At 53.1% G+C, this 16,398-nt stretch overlaps 1 protein-coding gene across 2 annotated transcripts in view; it reads left to right on the plus strand.

The window, feature by feature from the left end:
- Positions 1-16,398, plus strand: part of cfap100 (cilia and flagella associated protein 100) — a 38,517-nt gene that overhangs the window by 681 nt on the left and 21,438 nt on the right. For both annotated transcript variants that reach the window (XM_059649695.1, XM_059649696.1), the window contains exons 2-3: positions 10,009-10,094; positions 10,933-10,998. In XM_059649695.1, the coding sequence (XP_059505678.1) occupies positions 10,019-10,094; positions 10,933-10,998 (142 nt within the window). In that variant the 5' untranslated portion in view covers positions 10,009-10,018. The remainder of the gene's footprint in view (positions 1-10,008; positions 10,095-10,932; positions 10,999-16,398) is intronic.

The raw sequence follows: 16,398 nt of genomic DNA on the forward strand, positions 1-16,398 counted from the left end.
AGAGTGTGCAGTAAGTGACCCCCCCCCCCATCACCAGGGACAGAGAGAGTGCAGTAAGTGACCCCCCCATCACCCAGGGACAGAGAGAGTGCAGTAAGTGACCCCCCCATCACCAGGGACAGAGAGAGTGCAGTAAGTGATCCCCCCCCATCACCAGGGACAGAGAGTGTGCAGTAAGTGACACCCCCCATCACCCAGGGACAGAGAGTGTGCAGTAAGTGACCCCCCCATCACCCAGATACAGAGAGTATGCAGTAAGTGACACCCCCATCACCGGGGACAGAGAGAGTGCAGTAAGTGACCCCCCCCATCACCAGGGACAGAGAGAGTGCAGTAAGTGACCCCCCCCATCACCAGGGACAGAGAGTGTGCAGTAAGTGACACCCCCATCACCAGGGACAGAGAGTGTGCAGCAAGTGACCCCCCCCATCAACAGGGACAGAGAGTGTGCAGTAAGTGACCCCCCCATCACCAGGGACAGAGAGAGTGCAGTAAGTGACCCCCCCCCATCACCAGGGACAGAGAGTGTGCAGTAAGTGACCCCCCCATCACCAGGGACAGAGAGAGTGCAGTAAGTGACACCCCCCATCACCCAGGGACAGAGAGAGTGCAGTAAGTGACCCCCCCATCAACAGGACAGAGAGTGTGCAGTAAGTGACCCCCCCATCACCAGGGACAGAGAGTGTGCAGTAAGTGACCCCCCCCATCACCAGGGACAGAGAGTGTGCAGTAAGTGACCCCCCCATCACCCAGACACAGAGAGTGTGCAGTAAGTGACCCCCCCATCACCCAGGGACAGAGAGGGTGCAGTAAGTGACTCCCCCATCATCAGGGACAGTAAGTGTGCAGTAAGTGACCCCCCCCATCAGCCAGGGACAGAGAGTGTCCAGTAAGTGACCCCCCCATCACCCAGGGACAGAGAGTGTGCAGTAAGTGACACCCCCACCATCACCAGGGACAGAGAGTGTGCAGTAAGTGACCCCCCCCCATCATCCAGGAACAGAGAGTGTCCAGTAAGTGACACCCCCACCATCACCAGGGACTGAGTGTGTGCAGTAAGTGACCCCCCCCCCCATTACGCAGGGACAGAGAGTGTGCCGTAAGTGACGCCCCCATCACCCAGGGATAGAGAGTGTGCAGTAAGTGACATCACCCAGGGACAGGGACCGTGCCGTAAGTGACGCCCCCATCACCCAGGGACAGAGAGTGTGCAGTAAGTGACACCCCCTCCCATCACCCAGGGACAGAGAGTGTGCAGTAAGTGACCCCCCACCATCACCCAGGGACAGAGAGTGTGCAGAAAGTGACCCCCCCCCATCACCAGGGACAGAGAGTGTGCAGTAAGTGACACCCCCTCCCATCACCCAGGGACAGAGAGTGTGCAGTAAGTGACCCCCCCCCCATCACCAGGGACAGAGAGTGTGCAGTAAGTGACACCCCCTCCCATCACCCAGGGACAGAGAGTGTGCAGTAAGTGACCCCCCCCCCATCACCAGGGACAGAGAGTGTGCAGTAAGTGACCCCCCCCCATCACCAGGGACAAGAGTGCGCAGTAAGTGACCCCCCCCATCACCAGGGACAGAGAGAGTGCAGTAAGTGACACCCCCCCCATCACCAGGGACAGAGAGAGTGCAGTAAGTGACACCCCACAACATCACCAGGGAGAGAGAGAGTGCAGTAAGTGACCCCCCCCCATCACCAGGGACAGAGAGTGTGCAGTAAGTGACCCCCCCCCCATCACCAGGGACAGAGAGTGTGCAGTAAGTGACCCCCCCCATCACCCAGGGTCAGAGAGAGTGCAGTAAGTGACCCCCCCCTTCACCAGGGACAGAGAGTGTGCAGTAAGTGACACCCCCCCCCCCATCACCCAGGGACAGAGAGTGTGCAGTAAGTGACCCCCCCCCCATCACCAGGGACAGAGAGAGTGCAGTAAGTGACCCCCCCCCATCACCAGGGACAGAGAGAGTGCAGTAAGTGACCCCCCCATCACCAGGGACAGAGAGTGTGCAGTAAGTGACCCCCCCCCATCACCAGGGACAGAGAGAGTGCAGTAAGTGACCCCCCCATCACCAGGGACAGAGAGAGTGCAGTAAGTGACCCCCCCCCATCACCAGGGACAGAGAGAGTGCAGTAAGTGACCCCCCCCCATCACCAGGGACAGAGAGTGTGCAGTAAGTGACCCCCCCCCCCATCACCAGGGACAGAGAGTGTGCAGTAAGTGACCCCCCCATCACCAGGGACAGAGAGAGTGCAGTAAGTGACCCCCCCCCCATCACCAGGGACAGAGAGTGTGCAGTAAGTGACCCCCCCCCCCCATCACCAGGGACAGAGAGAGTGCAGTAAGTGACCCCCCCCCCATCACCAGGGACAGAGAGTGTGCAGTAAGTGACCCCCCCCCCCATCACCAGGGACAGAGAGTGTGCAGTAAGTGACACCCCCCATCACCCAGGGACAGAGAGAGTGCAGTAAGTGACCCCCCCATCACCCAGGGACAGAGAGAATGCAGTAAGTGACCCCCCCCCATCACCAGGGACAGAGAGTGTGCAGTAAGTGACCCCCCCATCACCAGGGACAGAGAGAGTGCAGTAAGTGACCCCCCCCCCATCACCAGGGACAGAGAGTGTGCAGTCAGTGACCCCCCCCCCCATCACCCAGGGACAGAGAGAGTGCAGTAAGTGACCCCCCCATCACCCAGGGACAGAGAGAATGCAGTAAGTGACCCCCCCCCATCACCAGGGACAGAGAGTGTGCAGTAAGTGACCCCCCCATCACCAGGGACAGAGAGAGTGCAGTAAGTGACCCCCCCCCCATCACCAGGGACAGAGAGTGTGCAGTCAGTGACCCCCCCCCCCATCACCAGGGACAGAGAGTGTGCAGTAAGTGACCCCCCCCCCCCATCACCAGGGACAGAGAGTGTGCAGTAAGTGACCCCCCCATCACCAGGGACAGAGAGAGTGCAGTAAGTGACCCCCCCCCCATCACCCAGGGACAGAGAGTGTGCAGTAAGTGACCCCCCCCCCATCACCCAGGGACAGAGAGAGTGCAGTAAGTGACCCCCCCCATCACCAGGGACAGAGAGTGTGCAGTAAGTGACCCCCCCCCCATCACCAGGGACAGAGAGTGTGCAGTAAGTGACCCCCCCCCCATCACCAGGGACAGAGAGTGTGCAGTAAGTGACCCCCCCCCCATCACCAGGGACAGAGAGTGTGCAGTAAGTGACCCCCCCCATCACCAGGGACAGAGAGAGTGCAGTAAGTGACACCCCCCCCCCCATCACCAGGGACAGAGAGAGTGAAGTAAGTGACCCCCCCATCACCAGGGACAGAGAGTGTGCAGTAAGTGACACCCCCCCCCCCATCACCAGGGACAGAGAGAGTGAAGTAAGTGACCCCCCCATCACCAGGGACAGAGAGAGTGCAGTAAGTGACCCCCCCCCATCACCAGGGACAGAGAGTGTGCAGTAAGTGACACCCCCCCCCCATCACCCAGGGACAGAGAGTGCGCAGTAAGTGACCCCCCCCCATCACCAGGGACAGAGAGAGTGCAGTAAGTGACCCCCCACCTTCACCAGGGACAGAGAGTGTGCAGTAAGTGACACCACCCCCCCATCACCCAGGGACAGAGAGTGTGCAGTAAGTGACACCCCCATCACCCAGGGACAGAGAGAGTGCAGTAAGTGACCCCCCCATCACCAGGGACAGAGAGTGTGCAGTAAGTGACCCCCCCATCACCCAGGGACAAAGAGTGTGCAGTAAGTGACCCCCCCATCACCCAGGGACAGAGAGTGTGCAGTAAGTGACCCCCCCATCACCAGGGACAGAGAGAGTGCAGTAAGTGACCCCCCCCATCACCAGGGACAGAGAGTGTGCAGTAAGTGACCCCCCCCATCACCAGGGACAGAGAGAGTGCAGTAAGTGCCCCCCCCCCATCACCAGACACAGAGAGTGTGCAGTAAGTGACACCCCCATCACCAGGGACAGAGAGTGTGCAGTCAGTGACCCCCCCCCCCATCACCAGGGACAGAGAGAGTGCAGTAAGTGACCCCCCCATCACCCAGGGACAGAGAGAGTGCAGTAAGTGACCCCCCCATCACCAGGGACAGAGAGAGTGCAGTAAGTGACCCCCCCCCATCACCAGGGACAGAGAGTGTGCAGTAAGTGACACCCCCCATCACCCAGGGACAGAGAGTGTGCAGTAAGTGACCCCCCCATCACCCAGATACAGAGAGTATGCAGTAAGTGACACCCCCATCACCGGGGACAGAGAGAGTGCAGTAAGTGACCCCCCCCATCACCAGGGACAGAGAGAGTGCAGTAAGTGACCCCCCCCATCACCAGGGACAGAGAGTGTGCAGTAAGTGACACCCCCATCACCAGGGACAGAGAGTGTGCAGCAAGTGACCCCCCCCATCAACAGGGACAGAGAGTGTGCAGTAAGTGACCCCCCCATCACCAGGGACAGAGAGAGTGCAGTAAGTGACCCCCCCCATCACCAGGGACAGAGAGTGTGCAGTAAGTGACCACCCCATCACCAGGGACAGAGAGAGTGCAGTAAGTGACACCCCCCATCACCCAGGGACAGAGAGAGTGCAGTAAGTGACCCCCCCATCAACAGGGACAGAGAGTGTGCAGTAAGTGACCCCCCCATCACCAGGGACAGAGAGTGTGCAGTAAGTGACCCCCCCCATCACCAGGGACAGAGAGTGTGCAGTAAGTGACCCCCCCATCACCCAGACACAGAGAGTGTGCAGTAAGTGACCCCCCCATCACCCAGGGACAGAGAGGGTGCAGTAAGTGACTCCCCCATCATCAGGGACAGTAAGTGTGCAGTAAGTGACCCCCCCCATCAGCCAGGGACAGAGAGTGTCCAGTAAGTGACCCCCCCATCACCCAGGGACAGAGAGTGTGCAGTAAGTGACACCCCCACCATCACCAGGGACAGAGAGTGTGCAGTAAGTGACCCCCCCCCATCATCCAGGAACAGAGAGTGTCCAGTAAGTGACACCCCCACCATCACCAGGGACTGAGTGTGTGCAGTAAGTGACCCCCCCCCCCATTACGCAGGGACAGAGAGTGTGCCGTAAGTGACGCCCCCATCACCCAGGGATAGAGAGTGTGCAGTAAGTGACATCACCCAGGGACAGGGACCGTGCCGTAAGTGACGCCCCCATCACCCAGGGACAGAGAGTGTGCAGTAAGTGACATCACCCAGGGACAGGGACCGTGCCGTAAGTGACGCCCCCATCACCCAGGGACAGAGAGTGTGCAGTAAGTGACACCCCCTCCCATCACCCAGGGACAGAGAGTGTGCAGTAAGTGACCCCCCACCATCACCCAGGGACAGAGAGTGTGCAGAAAGTGACCCCCCCCCATCACCAGGGACAGAGAGTGTGCAGTAAGTGACACCCCCTCCCATCACCCAGGGACAGAGAGTGTGCAGTAAGTGACCCCCCCCCCATCACCAGGGACAGAGAGTGTGCAGTAAGTGACCCCCCCCCATCACCAGGGACAAGAGTGCGCAGTAAGTGACCCCCCCCATCACCAGGGACAGAGAGAGTGCAGTAAGTGACACCCCCCCCATCACCAGGGACAGAGAGAGTGCAGTAAGTGACACCCCACAACATCACCAGGGACAGAGAGAGTGCAGTAAGTGACCCCCCCCCCCCATCACCAGGGACAGAGAGAGTGCAGTAAGTCACCCCCCCCCATCACCAGGGACAGAGAGAGTGCAGTAAGTGACCCCCCCATCACCAGGGACAGAGAGAGTGCAGTAAGTGACTCCCCCCCCATCACCAGGGAGAGAGAGAGTGCAGTAAGTGACCCCCCCCCATCACCAGGGACAGAGAGTGTGCAGTAAGTGACCCCCCCCCCATCACCAGGGACAGAGAGTGTGCAGTAAGTGACCCCCCCCATCACCCAGGGTCAGAGAGAGTGCAGTAAGTGACCCCCCCCTTCACCAGGGACAGAGAGTGTGCAGTAAGTGACACCCCCCCCCCCATCACCCAGGGACAGAGAGTGTGCAGTAAGTGACCCCCCCCCATCACCAGGGACAAGAGTGCGCAGTAAGTGACCCCCCCCATCACCAGGGACAGAGAGAGTGCAGTAAGTGACACCCCCCCCATCACCAGGGACAGAGAGAGTGCAGTAAGTGACACCCCACAACATCACCAGGGACAGAGAGAGTGCAGTAAGTGACCCCCCCCCCCCATCACCAGGGACAGAGAGAGTGCAGTAAGTCACCCCCCCCCATCACCAGGGACAGAGAGAGTGCAGTAAGTGACCCCCCCATCACCAGGGACAGAGAGAGTGCAGTAAGTGACTCCCCCCCCATCACCAGGGAGAGAGAGAGTGCAGTAAGTGACCCCCCCCCATCACCAGGGACAGAGAGTGTGCAGTAAGTGACCCCCCCCCCATCACCAGGGACAGAGAGTGTGCAGTAAGTGACCCCCCCCATCACCCAGGGTCAGAGAGAGTGCAGTAAGTGACCCCCCCCTTCACCAGGGACAGAGAGTGTGCAGTAAGTGACACCCCCCCCCCCATCACCCAGGGACAGAGAGTGTGCAGTAAGTGACCCCCCCCCATCACCAGGGACAGAGAGAGTGCAGTAAGTGACCCCCCCATCACCAGGGACAGAGAGAGTGCAGTAAGTGACCCCCCCCCATCACCAGGGACAGAGAGAGTGCAGTAAGTGACCCCCCCCCATCACCAGGGACAGAGAGTGTGCAGTAAGTGACCCCCCCCCCCATCACCAGGGACAGAGAGTGTGCAGTAAGTGACCCCCCCATCACCAGGGACAGAGAGAGTGCAGTAAGTGACCCCCCCCCCATCACCAGGGACAGAGAGTGTGCAGTAAGTGACCCCCCCCCCCCATCACCAGGGACAGAGAGAGTGCAGTAAGTGACCCCCCCCCCATCACCAGGGACAGAGAGTGTGCAGTAAGTGACCCCCCCCCCCCATCACCAGGGACAGAGAGTGTGCAGTAAGTGACACCCCCCATCACCCAGGGACAGAGAGAGTGCAGTAAGTGACCCCCCCATCACCCAGGGACAGAGAGAATGCAGTAAGTGACCCCCCCCCATCACCAGGGACAGAGAGTGTGCAGTAAGTGACCCCCCCATCACCAGGGACAGAGAGAGTGCAGTAAGTGACCCCCCCCCCATCACCAGGGACAGAGAGTGTGCAGTCAGTGACCCCCCCCCCCCATCACCAGGGACAGAGAGTGTGCAGTAAGTGACCCCCCCCCCCATCACCAGGGACAGAGAGTGTGCAGTAAGTGACCCCCCCATCACCAGGGACAGAGAGAGTGCAGTAAGTGACCCCCCCCCCATCACCCAGGGACAGAGAGTGTGCAGTAAGTGACCCCCCCCCCATCACCCAGGGACAGAGAGAGTGCAGTAAGTGACCCCCCCCATCACCAGGGACAGAGAGTGTGCAGTAAGTGACCCCCCCCCATCACCAGGGACAGAGAGTGTGCAGTAAGTGACCCCCCCCCCATCACCAGGGACAGAGAGTGTGCAGTAAGTGACTCCCCCCATCACCAGGGACAGAGAGTGTGCAGTAAGTGACCCCCCCCCCATCACCAGGGACAGAGAGTGTGCAGTAAGTGACCCCCCCCATCACCAGGGACAGAGAGAGTGCAGTAAGTGACACCCCCCCCCCCATCACCAGGGACAGAGAGAGTGAAGTAAGTGACCCCCCCATCACCAGGGACAGAGAGTGTGCAGTAAGTGACACCCCCCCCCCATCACCAGGGACAGAGAGAGTGAAGTAAGTGACCCCCCCATCACCAGGGACAGAGAGAGTGCAGTAAGTGACCCCCCCCCATCACCAGGGACAGAGAGTGTGCAGTAAGTGACACCCCCCCCCATCACCCAGGGACAGAGAGTGCGCAGTAAGTGACCCCCCCCCATCACCAGGGACAGAGAGAGTGCAGTAAGTGACCCCCCACCTTCACCAGGGACAGAGAGTGTGCAGTAAGTGACACCACCCCCCCATCACCCAGGGACAGAGAGTGTGCAGTAAGTGACACCCCCATCACCCAGGGACAGAGAGAGTGCAGTAAGTGACCCCCCCATCACCAGGGACAGAGAGTGTGCAGTAAGTGACCCCCCCATCACCCAGGGACAAAGAGTGTGCAGTAAGTGACCCCCCCATCACCCAGGGACAGAGAGTGTGCAGTAAGTGACCCCCCCATCACCAGGGACAGAGAGAGTGCAGTAAGTGACCCCCCCCATCACCAGGGACAGAGAGTGTGCAGTAAGTGACCCCCCCCATCACCAGGGACAGAGAGAGTGCAGTAAGTGCCCCCCCCCCATCACCAGACACAGAGAGTGTGCAGTAAGTGACACCCCCATCACCAGGGACAGAGAGTGTGCAGTCAGTGACCCCCCCCCCCATCACCAGGGACAGAGAGAGTGCAGTAAGTGACCCCCCCATCACCCAGGGACAGAGAGAGTGCAGTAAGTGACCCCCCCATCACCAGGGACAGAGAGAGTGCAGTAAGTGACCCCCCCCCATCACCAGGGACAGAGAGTGTGCAGTAAGTGACACCCCCCATCACCCAGGGACAGAGAGTGTGCAGTAAGTGACCCCCCCATCACCCAGATACAGAGAGTATGCAGTAAGTGACACCCCCATCACCGGGGACAGAGAGAGTGCAGTAAGTGACCCCCCCCATCACCAGGGACAGAGAGAGTGCAGTAAGTGACCCCCCCCATCACCAGGGACAGAGAGTGTGCAGTAAGTGACACCCCCATCACCAGGGACAGAGAGTGTGCAGCAAGTGACCCCCCCCATCAACAGGGACAGAGAGTGTGCAGTAAGTGACCCCCCCATCACCAGGGACAGAGAGAGTGCAGTAAGTGACCCCCCCCATCACCAGGGACAGAGAGTGTGCAGTAAGTGACCCCCCCATCACCAGGGACAGAGAGAGTGCAGTAAGTGACACCCCCCATCACCCAGGGACAGAGAGAGTGCAGTAAGTGACCCCCCCATCAACAGGGACAGAGAGTGTGCAGTAAGTGACCCCCCCATCACCAGGGACAGAGAGTGTGCAGTAAGTGACCCCCCCCATCACCAGGGACAGAGAGTGTGCAGTAAGTGACCCCCCCATCACCCAGACACAGAGAGTGTGCAGTAAGTGACCCCCCCATCACCCAGGGACAGAGAGGGTGCAGTAAGTGACTCCCCCATCATCAGGGACAGTAAGTGTGCAGTAAGTGACCCCCCCCATCAGCCAGGGACAGAGAGTGTCCAGTAAGTGACCCCCCCATCACCCAGGGACAGAGAGTGTGCAGTAAGTGACACCCCCACCATCACCAGGGACAGAGAGTGTCCAGTAAGTGACCCCCCCATCACCCAGGGACAGAGAGTGTCCAGTAAGTGACACCCCCACCATCACCAGGGACTGAGTGTGTGCAGTAAGTGACCCCCCCCCCCATTACGCAGGGACAGAGAGTGTGCCGTAAGTGACGCCCCCATCACCCAGGGATAGAGAGTGTGCAGTAAGTGACATCACCCAGGGACAGGGACCGTGCCGTAAGTGACGCCCCCATCACCCAGGGACAGAGAGTGTGCAGTAAGTGACATCACCCAGGGACAGGGACCGTGCCGTAAGTGACGCCCCCATCACCCAGGGACAGAGAGTGTGCAGTAAGTGACACCCCCTCCCATCACCCAGGGACAGAGAGTGTGCAGTAAGTGACCCCCCACCATCACCCAGGGACAGAGAGTGTGCAGAAAGTGACCCCCCCCCATCACCAGGGACAGAGAGTGTGCAGTAAGTGACACCCCCTCCCATCACCCAGGGACAGAGAGTGTGCAGTAAGTGACCCCCCACCATCACCCAGGGACAGAGAGTGTGCAGAAAGTGACCCCCCCACCTCATCACACAGGGACAGGGACCATGCAGTAAGTGACCCCCCCGCTCCATCACCCAGGGACGGGGACTGTGCAGTAAGTTTTCTATTTTGAGACGCTTCTGCATTTGTGACTTTTTGGTTCTTTTCAGATAAATATCCATGGAGGAGTTGTCACCAATCACATCCTCTGAGACACAGGCACCTGAGAATGAAGACACTCAAAATGTTTCAAAAAGTATGTTTTCCTTAATCTTTTTGGCTCTTCCCCTGATAAGCAATGTCATTAATTTTAGTCACAAATGTCTGAATAAACCTTCCTCTACATTGTCCCCATCAAACACTCCCAGGACAGAGACAGCACGGTTAAATACAGAATAAAGTTCCCTCTATACTGGTGGTATCAAGCACTCCCAAGACAGGTCGAGAATGGGATTAGATACAGAGTGAAGCTTTCTCTCCACTGTCTCCCGTCGAACACTCCCAGGACAGGCTCAGCACATGGTTAGGGCGGCACGGTGGCTCAGTGGTTAGCACTGCAGCCTCATAGCGCCAGGGACCCGGGTTCGATTTCAGCCTCGGGTAACTGTCTGTGCGGAGTTTGCACATTCTCCCCGTGTCTGCGTGGGTTTCCTCTGGGTGCTCCGGTTTCCTCCCACAGTCCACAGATGTGCAGGCTAGGTGGATCGGCCTTGCTAAATTGCCCGTAGTGTTCAGGGGTGTGTGGGTTATAGGGGAATGGGTCTGGGTGGGATGCTGCAAGGGGCGGTGTGGACTTGTTCAGCTGAAGGGCCTGTTTCCACACTGTAGGGAATCTAATCTAATCAAATACAAAGTAAACCTGCTTCTACAACACCAAAATTATCTGAGCTATTAGCTAGACAAGGTTCCCGTGTGAGTTCTGAATGCTGCGTTTCAGTTGGTGCTCTTTGATAATTGTCTCACTGTGACTTGTATTAATACAGTTCATGTCAGATTTTTTTTAAAATAAGATTTTGTTTTTCTTGAAATTGATGAACCTGTCCAAAAATTGCAGTATTCGTTATTCACAATAATTGCCTTTTCTACTTATTTAGCATCACAGACTGTGTCTCAACATTCTGGAAAACTGACTGCTGAGAGTGAAAAGTATCTAGCTTCAGGTAATTCCACACATAGTGCTCACTGTAATAGTCAGTATTCTGAAGATTCATTATTGATGCCTGTGAATTGTCAAATATTACACTGATTGCAGCTATAAGGAAGTATGAGGTAGCATGGGATCAAAGGGCCGAATGGTGTATTTTTGTAGTGTTTCATCTTATGTATATTATTTAATTATTGAGACTTTGCTTCATTTTCAGAGCTAGTCACAGGTTGGAAAGGGTACTGAAAGGCAGGATTTGGGATATTTATGATTTCAGAACAAAAATGATTTCAATTTCTACATATCAGTTTTTTTTTCTAATTCTTTCACGAGATGTGGACATTGCTGCAAAAACACAATATTTATTGTCGATTCCTAGTTGCCCTTGAGAAGGTAGTCATGATCTGTCTTCTTGAACTGCTGCAGTCCACTAGGTGTTTGGAAAGGAAATTTTAGGGCTGCTTTGTCCTGGATAGTGTTGAGCTTCTTGAGTGTTCTTGGAGCTGCATTCATTCAGGCAAGTAGGGAACATTCCATCACACGTCTGACTTGTGCCTTGCAGACTTGCTGGAAAAGGCTTTGAAGTGTCAGGAGATGAGTTATTCACTGCAGTACTCATAGAGTCATAAAGCATGGAAACAGACCCTTTGGTCCAACGTGACTGCACTAGCCAGATATCCCAAAATAACTTAATCCCATTTGCCACCATTTGGCCCGTATCCCTCTAACCCTTCCTATTCATATACCTAATCCACATGCCTTTTAAATGTTGTAATTGTACCTACCTCCGCTACCTCCTCTGGCAGCTCATTCCACACAAGCTCCACCCTCTGCATGAAAAAGTTGCCCCTCAGGTCCTTCTGAAACCTTTCCCCTCTCATCTTAACCACATGTCCTCTAGTTTTGGACTCTCCTCCCCAAGGAAAAAGACATTAGCTATTCATCCTATCCAAATTTCCAAGAAGTCTACCTAATCACCTTATCTACCTGCCCTGCCAACTTCAGAGATCCATGGATATGCACGCTAAGGTCCCTTTGTTCATCAGAACCTTCCAGGGTCCAACTGTTAATAGTGTAATCCCTTCCCTTTCTAGGCCTCCCTGACTGTATTACCTGACTTTTTGAGGTTGAATTTCACTTGCCACTGTCCTGCCTACGTGAACAGTCTTCTGACACCTTCCTGAAGTTTACAGTTCTTCTCCTTATTATTAAACACCCTACTAATTCTCATGTCACCCACAAACTTCCTTATCATAACCCCTACATTCAAGACTAAGTAATCAATGGACACCAGAAACATCAAGGGCTCCAGCTCCAAGCCCTGAGGAATCCCACTGAAAACAGACTTCTAGTCACAGGAACAATCCTTTACCATCACCCTCTGCTTTTTGACTCTCGGCCAGTTTTGGATCCAACATGCCTCTTTGCTTTCAAGCCTATGGGCTTTCACTCCCTTATCCAGTCTGCCATAAGGGACATTACCCAAAGCCTTGCTAACATCCATATAGACCACATCAAACACATCATCCCCATCTGTGCTCGCCATTACCTCCTCAAAATATTCAATTAAATTTGTCAAAGACAACGTTCCCTTAACAAATCTATGCTGAACTCTCCCAAGTAAGCTGTGCCTCTCCAAGTGCGGATATATTCTATCCCTCAGAATTATTTTCAAGGTCAACTAGGGACAGCCAGCAATGCCCATATCCCATGAGTGAATTAAAAACAAAAGAATATTTAAAAATTTCCCCACCAGTAAGGTTTTTCTGACTGGCTTGTAATTACTTGGTCAATTCTTCCTTTTTGTTTTTATTTAATACTGAGACAATGTTTGAAATCCTCTGGTATCTCAGCTATAGCCCGTCCCAGCCTCTGATCTGCTCTTGTAGCCAGCCACAGTGTTTCAATAGTCATACAGCACAGAAAATGCCCTTCAGCCTCTTGAGTCCACAGAAATCTCTCTTACACTAGACTCACTTTCCAACACTTGGCCATAACCTTGAATATGACATTTCAAATGTACATGTACATCCTTTCTAAAGATTGTGAGGTTTTCCACCTCATCTACCTGCCCAGGCAGTGCATTCCAGATTCCCAATATTCTCTGGGTGAAACAAGTTTTCCCTCAAATCCTCTCTTAAACATCCTGCCTTTCAACTTAAAATTATGCCCCTTGTTATTGACCCTTCAACTAAGGAGAACAGCTGCTTTCTATCAGCCTGACCATACCCCTCATAAGCTTATATATTTCTATTGGGTCCCCCTCCAGCCTTCTCTGCTGCAAAGAAAACAACTTGAACTTAACTAGCCTCTCTTCAAGTCTGAAATACTCCATCCCAGGCAAAGTCCTGATGAATTTCCTCTGCACCCCCTCCAGTGCAATCACATCCTTCCTATAGTGTGGTGACCAGAACCGCATACTGTACTCCAGCTGTGGCCTAACCGAAGTCCTGTATAGCTCCATCATGACCTTCCTGCTTTTATAATCTATGCCACGACTGATAAAAGCAAGTGTCCCTTATAAAACTTGGAGTAGAATTAAGCCAATCAGCTAATCAAATCTGCTCTGCCATTCTATCATGGGTGATGTGTTTTCCAACCCGATTCTCCTACCTTCTCCCCATAACCCTTGATCTCCATACTAATGAAAGAACTATATATTTCTATCCTAAATACACTCAATGACTTGGCTTCCACAGCCCTTGGCAGCAATGAGTTCCACAGATCAACTACCCAAAATACCTCTATTCCTCTGAGCTATCTAGTACCTTGCATTCTTTGAGTACTCCCTTGTCCTGTTACTTCCTCCAAGCTGCATCACCTCATACTTATAAAGGTTAAATTCTATCTGCTGCTGATTTGCTCATCTAACCAACATGTCTATATCTTCCCGTGGCCTTCTTCAATACTACTAACCACACAGCCAATCTTCATGCCATCTGCAAACCTACTTATCATCCTCCCAAATTCTCATCTATATCATTTACATGTAGAATATAACATTCCATTTGACAATGAGAAATCTGAACCAGAAACAACTGCCCAAAAACAAACTTAAATAAGCGTATTTACAAAGAAAGGAGGGACAGTTGGCTGGAGTGCATTGAGAAAGGAATTTGGCTGCAAAGACAGAAATGGAATCATAGAGTCTTACAGCTCAGAAACAGGCCCTTCAGCCCAATTTGTTCAACGCCTACTGACCAAGTGTCCTGAACTGAATTCATGCTGCTTGACTGTATTTGGCTTAAATCCCTCTAATCCATTCCTAGTCTTGTACCTGTCCAAATAACTTTAAAATGTTGTAATTGTTAAGGAACAATGGCTGACGTTGAAACAAAGCTAGTCGTCAGTTACAACAAAAGTATAGCCTAGTGAGGAAGAGGGATACTAAGAAGTGGATAAACTGATCATTGTTCATTAGAGAAGTGAAGAATGATACTGAATTGAAAGAAAAAAAATAATGTGGCAAAGATTAGTGGTCAGAAGATTGGGAAAGTATTGAAAATAAACAAATGATGACTGAAAAAAAGACAAAATGAACTTTGAGGGTAAACATGCAAGCAATTATAAAAAAACAGTCAGTTGCCCTTTAAATGTATAAAAAGGAAGAGACAGGTCAATGTGAACATAGGCCCCTAAGAGAATGAGGCTGGCAAAATAATAATAATAATAATAATAATAATAATAATAATAATGATGGGGAACCAGGAAATGGCAGAGGAGTTGAATAAAAACTTTGCATCACAGTAGAAAACATTAATGACATTCCATAATTACTAAATAACCAAGGTGGCAATTAACTCCAAACTGAAAAGTGGTGCGGTCGTGTGGGAGTTAAGTACAATAATTATCATTAGAGAAAAAGGTTGTAGGGAAACTAATGGGCTAAAGACTAAGAAGAGGAACGTTTGATTCTGGGACTATACAGTTGGAGTTTAGAAGGATGAAGGGGTACCTCATTGAAACTTACAGAATACTGAATGGCCTGGACAAAGTGGATGTTGACAAAATGCTTCCACTGGTAGGAGAGACTAGGACCCAAGGGCAGAGCCTTAGAGTAAAGGGAAATCCTTTTAGAATGGAGATAAGGAGAAACTTCTTCAGCCACAGAGTGGTGAATCTGTGGAATTCACTGCCACAGAAGGGTGTGGAGGCCGGGTCATTGAGTATGTTAAGACTGAGATAGATAGGTTCTTGATTATCAAGGGGATAAAGGGTTACGAGGAGAAAGCGGGAGAATGGGTCTGAGGAATTTATCAGCCATGATTGAATGATGGATCTGACTGAATGGGCCGAATGGCCCAATTTCTGCTCCTCTGTCTTATGACCTAAATCCCTGCTCCTGTTGGGATATTAAAGGAAGTAGTTACAGAGATAGTAGATGCAGTGGTAGTAATCCTCCAGGAAAAATCTCAGAGGATTGGAAAACTGCCAGTGTAACATCGTTATTTAGAACGGAAGGAGACAAAAACCACAGGTAAATATAGACCAGAGATAGTAGGGACTTCAGATGCTGGAGAATCTGAGATAACAAGGTGTGGAGCTGGAGGAACACAGCAGGCCAAGCAGCATCTCAGGAGCAGGAAAGCTAATGTTTCGGGCCTAGACCCTTCATCAGAAATCTAAATATGCCTAATCTGAAGAAGTTATCCTCCTCCCTCCAGACAAACCTCAGGGGATGTCTGTCCCACCTCCTTGACCTGTCCGTCCTCCCTGGGCTGACCTATCCCCTCCCGACCTCCCCACCTACACTCATCTTTACTGGCTCCATCCCCACCTCTTTGATCTGTCTGTGTCCTCTCCACCTATCTTCTCCTCTATCCATCTTCGATCCACCTCCCCCTCTCTCCCTATTTATTTCAGAACCCTCTCCCCCTCCCCCATTTCTGATGAAGGGTCTAGGCCCGAGACGTCAGCCTTCCTGCTTCCAGGACAGCACACAGGGTTAGGTACAGAGTAAAGCTTCCTCTATACTGTTCCTCCATCAAACACTTCCAGGACGACAGCAAAAGATTACATCTTCCATTTGTGATCCTCCAAGTGCAGTACTGAGTGGGGCTGCACTGCTAGAGATTCCATTTTTCACGTGAGGTATTAAACTCTTGTACTGTCTACTATCTAATTTGGAAGTAACAGAAATCACAGCTCTTCTTTCAAAGAATAGAAGCAGAGCTATCTCTGGTGTCATTCCAGAAGTCACTTTTCAAACAGTGTCAGTATCAGATCATTATCACAGTGGGGTATTGGGAACCTGCTGTGCTCAAACTGACTGCTACACTGGTATCAGAGATAATGGGAACTGCAGATGCTGGAGAATTCCAAGATAATAAAATGTGAGGCTGGATGAACACAGCAGGCCAAGCAGCATCTCAGGAGCACAAAAGCTGACGTTTCGGGCCTAGACCCTTCATCAGAG

Source organism: Stegostoma tigrinum, chromosome 11, assembly GCF_030684315.1.
Source record: "Stegostoma tigrinum isolate sSteTig4 chromosome 11, sSteTig4.hap1, whole genome shotgun sequence".
NCBI classification, from domain to species: domain Eukaryota; kingdom Metazoa; phylum Chordata; class Chondrichthyes; order Orectolobiformes; family Stegostomatidae; genus Stegostoma; species Stegostoma tigrinum.